Below are 13,009 nucleotides of genomic sequence, written 5' to 3'. Positions count from 1 at the left end.
ATGATTTTAAAACCAACAAACCTAAACAAACTAAAACCTAAACCAACAAACCCAAAACTTTTATGTGGAGAAAAAAAGGAAGCAACTGCTTCTGAGATCTGCCTTTACTGCTTTTTAGTGTTGCAAAATAGTTCAGGAAAAATATTAATAAAGCATTATTGAAGTCAAAGTCTGGCTTGGTCCTCAGCATTTATGCTGAGAATATACTTTAGTTTGGACAATGAAACAGCAATGGGTTTTTTTTGTTGATGCACTGGCTGATGCCTTAGCTCACTACCTGTAAGCCCTACATTATGATCTAGAAATTGTGTGAGAATATCAATTGTGTATTTGCTTATTGGTTTAGAAAGGAAAAGTTAAGAATTGGGGGGGAAAAAAAGACTAAGATCATAACAATTTTTAAAATTTCAGATTAAAATGGTAGCACAGCTTAGTATGGGAAGAACAGAAATTTAAGTACCAGGTACTAATACAGTATCATGAAACAACTGCTGGATGACTTGTGACCCAGTTAGTCCACCTGCACTAATTTCACATCAGATATTAAAGAGATTTCACATAAAGATACTTAAGTCACAACTAAGAATTACAACAAGCTGTTTGTTCTGCAGAACACTCCTGCATCATCAAACAGCTCTGTTAACTGGAGATGCCAAGTGTATCCAAAGCATTTGAAGTACATTAAAGTTTATAATTTTTGACAAAGTAACAAAATTTATTGCTTTTTAGGCAGAAGTTTAGTTAGTCCAGGGTGAAAATTTAAGAAATTCTACTGACATTTACCCTTTCCTACTTCTCTAAAAACCAGCATGGACTTCCTACACGTGCAATAGAAACTGAGGTATCTTTGAGGGGAAATCAGCTGATGAGTAAATAACACACACAACTCATCTGACAGTAATAAACCTTAATGGCCAATTTCAAAACTAAGGTTCTATTTGCCCAATAATAATCCTGGAACATTTTATTCCAAAGGAGTCCAGGAAAATGCTTGTTTTAGCAAATTCATGTTTTCAACTACTTGGAAACATGCCCAGGTGTCTTGAAATCTCAAAGCAAATTCCTGAGCCAATTTTACTGCTGGAAGTGAAAATATATCAATAGATAAGATATATAGTGTATAATATATATTATATATTTGGGCCCAGTAGCTTTGAATTAGACGCAAGAAAAATTGCTCAAAAATCACTCTCCCCTCTCTTCCTGTTATTTCTGCCTTCTTCCTCTCTCTTGATGCAAATAGCTGTAGCAATTAAAAACTTCCTTATACAAGAACATTTTAAGGCATTAGCAACTGTTCTGAGATATCTTCCCCCCTAACAAATGTTAATATTAAAACTAGTTATAAGCCAAGAATAGTACTATCTTTTTTTTTTTTAAAGCCTTCTCTTCTGAAGGAGATCTGGATATCTTTGACAACAGCAGCTTATAGTCTTCCTAAAGAGGTTAGCACTTCCCTTGCAGTACCTAGTCTGTCCTTTCCCTGATACCATTATTTTGGGAAATTGTTTCACTGAGAAATTCAGAACAGACTTAAGTACCCGAAAGATACAAGCTACTTTATTTCAAAAGTAAGGGGTAAATGCAAGATGCTTGTCTGATTTAGAAAAAGGAAGTGTTGGGATGAAACTGGCAAAACCAAGGTCATTTATTGTTCATGTAGTACCTACCCAAAGAGTCATTTTTTTATTGTTGTAACGAATTCTTGTAGTCCTACCCTAAGAATGCTCTAGTGAAGCACCAAAGATCAGTGAAGGCCTCCGTGATGCAAAGAACCATGCAAGAATACCACCACATGATCTTAAATTTTTACTTCACCACCAGTTTTCCAACAAAAAGAGATTAAAAAGTCACTTTCACAGCACACTGTGAGGTCACATGTAGCATCACTATATTCTGCTTGATAAAGAGCAGCATCAGAAACTAGAAACCAGAAATCAGTTAAAAAGAAGTTGATTAGAATTCCTTAATTCCAAACTATCCCACCACATCAGTTCATCTTTAAATGTGTTTTATGGAGAGAAACATCAGTAGATTTTTAGAGGATGCTCACAAAAAAAAAAACCCAAAAAAAAAAAAACAAAAAAAAAAAAAAAAACCCAAAAAAACCCCAAAAAAACCCTGACATTAAGAATAAATAGACTGTGGAAACCAGTATCAGTAATCATTATTTCTAAACAAAGCTTTTTTTGCTTACAGGTACAAAAAGAATACTCAGGTTTGTCTGTGATTATCTTTAGGGTAAGAACATTTGATGCTCCAAACTGATATTCTAGGTATAGACAGGATTATTATAGTTTTGTTTTTGGCTTACACCAAGTTCTTGGAACCACTTGTGTATTAAGAGTGAAGCTACCTGAACTGACTCTTTGTTATACATCATTGACTCAGGATTTCCTGGCATGTCACCAAGAAAGTCCTCTGCTGGTTGGATTTCGAATATGCTTTCCATATAATACCCAACAGCATTTACAGAGATAATTAGAGCCACATTCCCTGTACTTCAAATTTAAAAGTCCAGACTTCTGCATTTATAAATATATTACTTTGCTAAATTAATATTTTCATATGATTGCAGTGCATAGTTTGCCTTTTCATTTTGCCCTTGGTGGAGGTGGATGAATAACACTGTGTCCATAAACAAGGTTTCATTAGTTTTCCAAGTTGCATTAGGAAAAAAAAGAGAGGGACTCTTCTAGTATGCTTTCCCGCTAGATACTTCGGACAATATAAATGATTTTAAAATATTTTTTTTAGACTAAAAGATATGTAAGCTCTAAATCATGCAAAGTATGACCATCTGAGCTACATTAGTCTAATGTAACTGGGCAATTGGTGAAGTTGTCAGTCTGTTCAAAGTGGTAGTGACAGTTCATTCTCACAGTGCCAGCCTGATGTGTGGGACAAGTTAAAAAAAAAAAAAGCAAACCACTGAGGCATCACCATATGCTTGCTGTGTTTTCCATTTTGGTATTCCCAACCAACCACTCTCTTGACATTGGCAGTTGACATTTCCCACTGCACCAACGTAGTTAGAAGCAGTAAATTTGTGTTTTGTTTCATCAGCAGCTACAAACTCAGTGCTATTCATCATATATAGGTGGGTCTCCATCACTAGAAAACGTTGACAGTTTCTTTCCATGATTCTGCACGTGATCTTCATTCATCTTCTCCAAAGCTTCAATCTAGAGAGCCCAAAATAAAACCATGCTGAAATCATAAAACCATGCCAGCAGCAGAAGGCTTCTAAACAGCATTAAAAAGTAGCTTTTGAGGCCAGAGCAGGTATGTAAATTGTTGCTATTTCAAATATTCAGTCACATGTAACAGCTCAAATACAGCCAGGTACACCTTAAAACATCTGTTCTCACCAAGTTACTAAAATGAGCAGCACTCCTTTAAAGTTTGAAGCCATGTAACTAAAATGCACCAGGGAAGACCGGAGGATTTCTTAAGACTTCAGCTGTATTCCTCAAAGTACAGAAGTGTGCCTTTCTCCAATGACACAGAGATTGTGGAACTGTGGCACTGTGTTCCCTTTATCTCTTTCTTACTTTGACCACCTGCCCCAGGAGTCACCTAATTACCAGCTCCCACCTACTCCACGCTGGACTAGCACAAACCTGCAATGTCATTAGTAATCAGGGAGAGTAGAATTGCCACATTGCCCTTACTTTAAGTAGAAAATATGGAACGTTTGACAACCAGTTTTTTTAAAATCTGATATCAGGATGCAGGCCTTGAGGAGTTACAGCCAAAGGTTGAAAACTAAAAGCCAACAGTGACCAAAGATTCCTAAGTCCATATTTACATTACCATGATTTTAAGCTTCAAAATTAAAAATGCTAGACTAATTTTAAATTCAAATAAATTAACATCTAGACCATGAAAAATAAGCAGTAGAATAATTATTATTTTAAACCCAACTTTCCTTTTGTTGTACCTTTAACGTATGTAAGGCAAGACAACAGCTTTTAAACTAAAACAGATCACTAGATTTGCCTTAATGCTGAAATGAAGCAACTATATTCAACATGAAGTCTTTTTTGCTTGGGAGCAGGGGAGATCAGGAAAGGCGGTGGAGAGGTCTGTCAATCTGAGTTTCTGGAAATGTTTGAACTAGGTTGAATACTCAAGGTTTTAAAAAGAGATGCAGAAAGACTGCTGAAATTTTTCTCACAGCAATCACACAAACTAAATCTAGAAAGTTAAGGTATTATAATAGCTACCACAGCTAACCAAATTTAAATTGTTAGACAGAGAAAGCAATACCTCTGCTTGGAAGTCTACTTCATTGTCAGCTGTAATATTTAAACCTGAGACAGCGTTGAAGAGTTCACGCTCATTAAGTGCTTCTGCCACGCCTCCTTTCTGGAAGAACTAGTCAATATAAAGAGCACACATTAAACACTTTACTACACAGAGCAAAATATTCCTTTGACTTTCCTCAGTTACTACATTTACCCAGAATTCCTTTTTTGTTTTTGCTGACCCACAGATAAACGTAACTGAAAGTAGTTTTAAGTTCTAGTGGTACAATTTTACTTTTCCACATTTTTTTTTACTTTCAGAGAAGGACACTATGAGCATAGGAAATGTACAAGAGCAATCTTCTACATATCTAAGATATCTTGTATCTTAGAAAACAAACAGCATAACAGAAGATTGTCAGACAAGGAGGTCCCACCTGTGAAACATTCCTACAGTCTCTGAACAAAAACTCAAGTCCATGAGGATGGGTTGGCTCCACAGACTGACTGACATCAATGAGCCAGACCTGTAGTCACAGAGAAATAGCAATTCACTTTGTATTAGTATTTCACAGTAGATGAAACTTTTCCCTCACAGATTAAGAACAAACTCACCTTCCCATCATGCCAAAGCATGTTGTATTCACTCAGATCTGCATGGACCAGGTTGCACTCCCTATACAACTGCTGCATCATCTGCAAGGAACCAAATTAATGAAGGAAGTATGCTATACTCCAAATAAATATTGCTGGCATGACTTAAAAAAAAAAAAAAAAACAAAACACCAAAACAACCCCAACCTTTCCCTAATCACCCACATAATTTACATCATTTGTATCCAAGTCTTCAATACACTTCCATCCAGGGAATTGCAGTTCTGGCAAAATGCCAGCAAACTAAGTTCTTATCACTGAGCTTAGCTTTGGCAAAGTCAGAAGAGCTACTCTGGTAAACTCAAGTCAGCTCTGCCAGGCAGTCCAAGTGCAGGAGACAGATAAGCATATTCTCTAAATATATGTCATTTCCACTCCTATAACATGGGAAGGAAGTCTCACAGTTGTAGAGACTGAGTCCTAAGCAGTACACAAATTCACTTAAGACACAGCTGTGTTGCACACTGGTCTCATTCATTTGAGACTTAGACCACTCCTGTAACCAAGCTGTGGGGCTGGTTGCCTGGTTGGGGTTTTTTAATTTCTATAACGTAACAGCAAGTGGACAGTTAGCAGTTGGTGTGTTTGAACCAAGCAGATAATAGGAAATTAAAGCATCCACCATGCAATATTCTGATTAATTCTCCCATTTCTTGGTTTGCTGTAAAGGGGGCGGGCAATTCACTGGAGAGTGCTTAAGCATTGTAAATTAAGTGTTTGGTAAGCCCAGAAAGACTTCAGAGAATTTTCTAAACCACATACTGCTTCTGTAAAAGGAGGACAACTTGCTCACAGTTCCTCTGCTGCTAAGCATCTGTTTGTCATCAAATTACAGTATGTTTACCACTCAGATGAATATTAAATTTAATTGTATTTTTTTAAGTGCATACTTTCTTACTAAGTCACACATTAAACAGCAGCAAAATAAGACTTTGGACTTTGTATCTTGACAATTATGTAAGCATCCTGAAAAGTAAATATGTGCTCATTTGTCCTTACAGTTATTCTCTTAAAAGAAAATACAAACCAGAATTGGAGGAGAAATTAGCATCATCTTACATTAAGAATCTGATAGTAGGCCTTTTTCATATCTTCACTACTAAGTGTTACATCCTTTAGTTTAGGAGCTGGGACTTGATCCTGGCCAATGAAAGACATAACCAAGACGTGTTTCTTAAGGATAACCACTTGAGGACAAGGAATTCCTGCATTTTGCATTCTGTGGATCAGAAAATAGATACTGATTAAGAAAGACAGAACAAAAGCTTCAAAGTCCCCAAAGTTCTAGTTCCTGCTATCTCAATCTGACAGCTGCGTGAAAAACCTGATCCAGAGTAAACAAAGTCTTTGAAAGAATTAAAAATGGAATAATTATATATATTGCACAGTATTTTACACAGGAAAATTCAGATTCTGAAGTTTGAAAGTTAATCTAAAAATACTCACTAAATACTAATCACTTTTACAACTAGAACCTGTTAACTTCATGAGCCTGTAAATTCTGCTGCAAAATCACTGAAGATGCTGACACAGCTTATTAAACTGTAAAAAAACCAGAGGCTTATTCAATCTGTGCCAGGTTGTATATTATTTTGGCCTAAAAGTCAAATACCCAGACATAAAGTATCTGCCTTAAACAGGGAACAGGAAATTGACAGGCATTTGGCAGCTACACTTTCTTTATCTGTCTTTACCTTGTTAAGTTATGCATTTCTTTCTCAGCCCACATACGAATAATTTTTCGTGGATTCAATTTACTGAAGCGGTCTTTAAACCTGTAGTCATCCTTAATGTATTTGTCACGGTTCTTGAATTCATTAAGAGTTGTTTTAAACACTTTGATGGCACATTCTGGAGGAATAACTTTATCTTCAGTTGCACTGCTCATGGAAAAAGGCAAATATATAACAAAGTTAACATTGTTTCACATATTTACAAGCAAATGCATTGGTTTGGGTTTTTATACATTGCCACATACAGCAATTTTTAATATAAGAGAGGACCTAATTTTCTATCACATTTAGAAGCCAACTTAAGTTTATAACAATTCTATGATTAAACTTACATATCAATGTTTGGGGTTTGGCATTTTGATTATAAGTTGCTTATCAAATAGATTGCCTCTCCCGATTTGTTAAGGCACATCTTTTCTCCCCAGTTCCAACTTTCCCAATTCCAAAATTCCCGATTTCTCCCTTGACATCTCTAAATACATTATCTGTATTTGAGTTTTATTAGTTCTTTCTCAAACGTCACTACTTTAAAGTCAGTTAAATACAAGGCAGCTGTCATAATGCACTCTAATCCTTCCAGTACGGTGGGAAGGATTCAAGAAGTGAGCAGCATCCCAACACTATTCTCAAGATAACTTGAAAGTAACAAACAGCACCTCCACTGAGCTGCAAATATAGAGCTGGCAATAGAGCAATCTCTATGGAGAGACAACCTTCAGGTAGCCCAAGATCCTCACATCAGCTCTGTGGTCTGGGGAAGGTTGGTGGAAAGAGTGTCTCAAAAATCTCAAGATATCTTTCTTATAAAAAGAGTACATATTTTTTCCACAGAAAGGCATGGAGGATTTGTCCCCATTCATTAATAGCCTCCAAGGAGGAAAGTGGGGATTCTTTTACTTTATGGTTGGTATCATTTGGATTTCAGATTTTATTATTACCTGCATATACACAAATACAGCCTTTAAGTCTCAGAAATAAAAAATGTGCAGATGTTTAAATATTTTTGTGTTTTCTGCTTTTAAAATCATCTCTTGTACTTAAAGCTATCATCAGTAACAAACAATATACTCACCTTCCTCCATAGGCATGAAAAACAACAGATTCTTTTCCCGTGCTGATACAGCCTGTGATGGTCTCCAGCATCCCAGAATTGACCATCTTGTACAGAAGTAAACGTGTTTTAGGATCCACTGCTTTCTCCTACAAGAGATGAATAAGATTAATAGGCAAGACACGAACACTCAATTCAATAAAGCAATTCTTTGCTTTACCATAAGTTTAGAATACTTATATACCACAAGAACTCAACTAAGCAGAAAGAATATATATTAATAAAATTTCTCTCAACTGACAGAAGGGAGAAAAAAAAGCCAAACCAAAATAAACATCTGAAGCAAGCAAATCTGCTTCAGGACTGATTTAATGATTTAATATTCTTAGTTTCCCATCAGCTGTGCAGCACATAGAATATTTTACTAATTGTACATATAGACTGTGGCTCAACAGCACTTTCTACAGTGTTTTCAAGAAGCCTTTACAAATTATGAATCACAATATCCAAAGTATTATATTTGTTTGATATAAGTAACAATAAAGCAAAGCAAAACACACAAATTTGAAGAAGTCCACATCAGGAATTACCAGAGGCCCTACTTCAAACTCACCCATACATTCTACCAAGGAAACTCCTAAATTATTAGGTCAGTTGGTCACCTCATCCTCCTGAAACTTGTTATGAAGACAGATATTTAGAGCCATATGGTTCAACTGCAGAGGATTAGTCCTCTGGATGTTTCTATAAATAACTTCCAGGCAGTTTATTCAACATAGCTGATTAAGAGACAAGTTTAGAAAGACAAAGAGAAAAAAACAGTAGCTGCTTGCTCTTACTTCAACATGGTTCTCACAGTAATGCAGCTCAAACAAAGAGCCTTTTTCTAGAAGGAGCTAGCTGATATCATTTCCTTCAGCAACGTTAACATAATGTTGCTTAGCTGTTTTACTAAAAATGGAATGTTGCAAGAAGTTACCCAGCAGAGTTTAGCTATTACACAAGATAAGGAGTAGATAGAGAGACTTTATTAAAAACATACAGCAGTAGAGTGCTCCTTCTTCTCATGGAGCCTTGCACTTCGACGTTCCTCAGAGTATGCATGCTGTTTTAAGGCATTGAAGACTTGATTTGACAGCTTTAAGTCCATCCCAATTCCATCCCCAACTTGGAATTCAGGTGCAAACTACGAGCAGAAATAATAGGAATTTAAGCATTGTTACTAGCAGATGCCAAAAGTTGGCACAAACAAATTTCTCATTCTGATTTGGAAAAACTTATTATAGATTTGGACCTATTTGAAACCCACTGTTTTTGAACATAATGACAACATTGCACAAACACAATGCTTTAAACTCAGAACTCAAAGTTCTGCCCAAATTGATATGAGATTACCTAACATCTTGCAAAAATAGCACTTGCAGCATTTCCTTACTTACAGAAGTTGCAGCAGTTACCTTAAAAACAATGAAAGGTATGTACTAAAGATAAACAGACTGAAAAGCTGTAAGTCAAACAATTGACTGAAAATAAGTTACTTGGCTTATCAGACAAAATTAATTAGAAGAAAGATTACACAACATCTATCCTTTTCAAAAATAACTTTCGTGTTTTATTTGATTGTGTGCCAGACTTGCTGATAGTTTTGTTTTCCCAAAACAGTTCTGTGCAAATTCTTGAATTGCTCAATAACAAACTACTTTTAAACAGAAAACCCACAAAACTCAAACTGCCAATGTGAATAACCAATAAAGCAAAGACTGCATTGCTTTCATCCAACAGGGAAAAAAATAAAACTCAGCACCCTATGCAGCAGCACTGGTGGACAAGCATTAGTTCTTTGGCTGAACTGCAGCATTCCAGTTTTACACACAAAATAAGTTTCCTTAAGTTTTCACTTACATTTTCCATGCGAGCAGTGTTTTTTCTTCCACATACCACTTCATCATGTTTCGTAGTAATGTCTTTTCCTTTTCCTATGAAACCCCTTCTTGGTGTAGTAGTAGGTTTATCTGCCAGCAGTGAGAAAAAGAAACCAAACTTTACATCTAAACAAACATAACCAATGCTCATAGAAGTCCACAATACCCACAAAAGTAATATAATTTTATTTATAAAACAGAATAAATTGCTTCAATTGTATGATCTTAATGCAGTCTTATCCTATCCTAAGCACGACAGCTTCTTTGGCTATGTTACAACTTACTTCTCTGTCTTCTTTGAGGTGTCAGACACATTTCTGGCATGCTACGACATGAGTATTCAATATCATCCAAACGTAGATGACAGATGAGCACATCCCACAATACTTCCTATGTACACTGGTTATTTTTCGAGATTCAGCCGCTGAAGCCAATATACTGGCTCACAGAAGCCTGAAGTTACCCACCCAATCTCCTGCTGACACCTCCCATTGAGGTGACCTGATTTTAAATGTAGCCAGTGTCTCTCCTCACATTAAAACAAGACCTAATTTAACTCTGTCATACTCTCAGGTCTATTGGCTAAAGAAATTGTATTGCTTAAAGCCGTCACATACCTGCTCTGTATGGATCATGACGGGTATCCTGCCAATCAACCTCATCCTCTGAGCTGTCACTGTCATAAGGATGCACCTTCCGATAATTTTCAAAGGATATAGAGACTTGAGAAACAAAACAAATAAGTATGTCTGTGATTATCAGGGATTTGCTACTTCTTCACACCTCTGCCAATTTAAGCTACGTGCCAAGAATAGCTCCACAGCAAAAATATTCCTTTTGATGAAGGTACCTTTGCTATCTCCATTGATCTTCTTCTCTTCGCGTCGAAGCTGCGCATCGTATTCCCTGTCAAATTCCATCTGCAGCATCTGAGCTAGCATTAGATCACTAGAAGTGTCAATATTTTCTCCTGTAATAAATGGTCCTTCAGCAGCACTACATAAGATGAAAACAGGAATTTTTAAAAAATTAAACACAGCAATCTAAGCAGAAACACTGTTTTATACCACTTTCCCACTCTATACAACAGACTTCATGCAGAGCTGACAGAAAGGAATGGATCTCAGCTGTTTGCCTCCTCTCCAAGCCAACACTAAATATTAATAGATCATGACTTCATTTCTCTTTGCTACTCATTCACGATGCAAATTTTACTCAAATTTTTGCTTGTTTACCATTCAGCAAAAAGCATTAAGCTCTATTTTTAAGATGTCCTTCAGGGGAAAAAAAAAGGGTATACAGGTGTATGCATGTGTATACCTATTTATATGTTTAAAACATCCCAAATAGTATTGCTTTGTTTTGCTTCACAGGAAAGATAGCCAAAATTTGTACAATTTTGGAACTAGTAAGCTCTTGGCCTTTCTTTAGAGCTTTCAGGTAGTGGGAGGATACAGGTGATATACCTGATAGTTCTCAAAATTACATTGTACGCTGTTGACAAGAGTCCCTAAAAGGGTAGAAAAAACGCATTTCTGACATTTCTCTAAATATAGCTTACAGACTGTGTTAACACACCCAGAAAATGCAAAGAAAACATCAATAAGGAAGGAAAAGCAACCGAGAAGAGAATCTAAGGAAGACTTTTAGCTGGGGAAGCCATCTTCACTGAAGAATATCAGAGGAAGCAGAGTTAGGGAACAGGCAAATCACTATATTGCTATGCACTGAGCACATTGTAAGAAAATGCACAAGAGAGAGAAGATGGCATCACAGCTATGGGAAAGCACTAATCCAGGACTTAAACTTACGCAACCACTTCAGGAAAAGCAGCATTTTCTTCTTCCAGCTGCAATTCTTTTGCCAGTTGTTCACTCATTACATCAGCAAGAGAACATGATATTGATGTTGTGCTAGGGGCTCCCCATGGACACTGTAAATAAACATTTTATTCAAGTCAGCAAGACTCGTGCAGTGGCAACACAACAATCAGGATAATTAGCTATCGCTGCATCCAAAATAAGCTCATGTAATCTTGTAAGGGCTCTTCTACAGATACTTGGGGAACTACTCAAAGAGTAGTTTCATAAACTCAGCAGAGAGAACGGGGGTTGAAAAATTGTTGATAGACACTAACTAATGAAGGGAAAAGAGTCAGTTTGTCAGTGTCGGTAGCCTCTGCAGACTGGGGTAAAGCTTCCCCAGGAGGTTTGCACACAAGGAGACACACAACCTATGTAAAACTTCTCTTGGAATAACCCAAGAGCAGTGGCTTACGCACAGCTTCCTGCCCCGCTCCTAGAGCCCTGAAAGCCATTGTAAAACATGCCATCTCAAAACCGCACAGGGACACAACACCTCGCTCGGGGAGGCGGGGGCTGGGCAACGACGAGCCAGGCAAGCCGGGACTCGCTGCCTACCGCCGGGATAACCGAGCTCACTCATCTCCAACACCCTCGGAGGGAAGCAGCTCAGTTATCAGGCTGTCACAACAGCTCTCACCACAAAGGAGATAATTGCCAGTAGCAGTAAACCGCGCTCGGGTCGCTCTACCGAGTGACAGCCACCCTGGTGGGTGCTGGCACCACCTCGCAGCGCCCTCTCCACGGCCTCGGTGCTTCTCCTCCTGCTCCTCCTCCAGCTGCCCGGAGCCGGGACAGCGTCGGGCGCGGCCCCGCAGTGCCGGCACAGCGCTCACCTTGCTCTGCCAGGCGGGGCCCGGCCTGGCCTCGGGCGCGGCGGCAGCGACTCCCACCGAGTCCATCGGGCACGCAGGGGCGGGCGGCGGCAGGAGCGGGGTCTCTCCGCGGGGCAGCAACGCTCAGACTGCGAAACCTTCCGGGTCCTCCGCGCTTCTCCGCGGCCGTCAGGCGGCCCATTGGCCGGGGGTGACCCGCCTTTCCGGTGATGTCACCGGGCCGGCCGCGGCCTCGCCGCCGGCGTGCGGAGTCTGCGGGCGGAACACCTGCCCGGCTGCCCCTGCCCGGGGGCTGAGGGACAGAGTCGGGCTGGCGGTAACGCGAAAGGGAGAAATTAAATTGGAGACGTTTGTTTTCTATCTCGGGACGTAACCAAGGGAACGGTGGGAGGACAAAAAAACCCAGCAAATCAAACGGGAAGCCAGCGGCAAAACAAACGGATGAAATGGAGTCCAGAGAAAGGCAAGGGAGCTGGTGAAGCGTCTGGAGCACAAGTCTGATGGAGAGCGGCTGAAGGGGCTGGGGGTGTTTATCCTGGAGAAAAGGAGACTCAGGAGTGACCTTACCGCTCTAAACAATCACCTGAAAAGAGGGTGTAGCCAGCTAGGGGTCGGCTTCTTCTCCCAGGCAACAGGACCAGAGAACACAGGCCTCAAGCTGCGCCAGGGGAGGTTTAGATTGGACATTAGGAAGAGTTTCT

General features: G+C 38.9%; 1 protein-coding gene across 1 annotated transcript; it reads right to left on the bottom strand.

Annotated features, from left to right (window-relative positions):
• Positions 1-1,796: 1,796 nt before the first annotated feature.
• Positions 1,797-12,516, bottom strand: RIOK3 (RIO kinase 3). The gene is made up of 13 exons (XM_030231225.2): positions 12,309-12,516; positions 11,422-11,543; positions 10,461-10,606; positions 10,228-10,332; positions 9,591-9,700; positions 8,731-8,874; positions 7,710-7,837; positions 6,599-6,784; positions 5,964-6,123; positions 4,866-4,946; positions 4,688-4,777; positions 4,273-4,380; positions 1,797-3,185 (listed from the first exon to the last, which is right to left on the bottom strand). The coding sequence occupies exons 1-13, from the start codon at positions 12,372-12,374 to the stop codon at positions 3,084-3,086; spliced, it is 1,548 nt and encodes a 515-aa protein (XP_030087085.1). The 5' UTR covers positions 12,375-12,516; the 3' UTR covers positions 1,797-3,083.
• Between the last annotated feature and the right edge of the window lie 493 nt (positions 12,517-13,009).

Source organism: Serinus canaria, chromosome 2, assembly GCF_022539315.1.
Source record: "Serinus canaria isolate serCan28SL12 chromosome 2, serCan2020, whole genome shotgun sequence".
NCBI classification, from domain to species: domain Eukaryota; kingdom Metazoa; phylum Chordata; class Aves; order Passeriformes; family Fringillidae; genus Serinus; species Serinus canaria.
The sequence above is the reverse complement of the archived record's forward strand: the minus strand, read 5'-3'. Positions and strand labels throughout refer to the sequence as shown.

What these genes read in the sequence shown, in the direction of transcription:
- RIOK3 (XM_030231225.2), bottom strand. Translation starts at nt 12,374, where the DNA reads ATGGACTCGGTGGGAGTCGCTGCCGCCGCGCCCGAGGCCAGGCCGGGC. An exon ending in GCTTTTCCTGAAGTGGTTGC is followed by an intron (nt 10,607 to 11,421) that starts GTAAGTTTAAGT and finishes CATCTTATGTAG; the next exon opens with TGCTGCTGAAGGACCATTTA. An exon ending in CCTACTATCAGATTCTTAAT is followed by an intron (nt 4,947 to 5,963) that starts GTAAGATGATGC and finishes GGTTCCTTGCAG; the next exon opens with ATGATGCAGCAGTTGTATAG.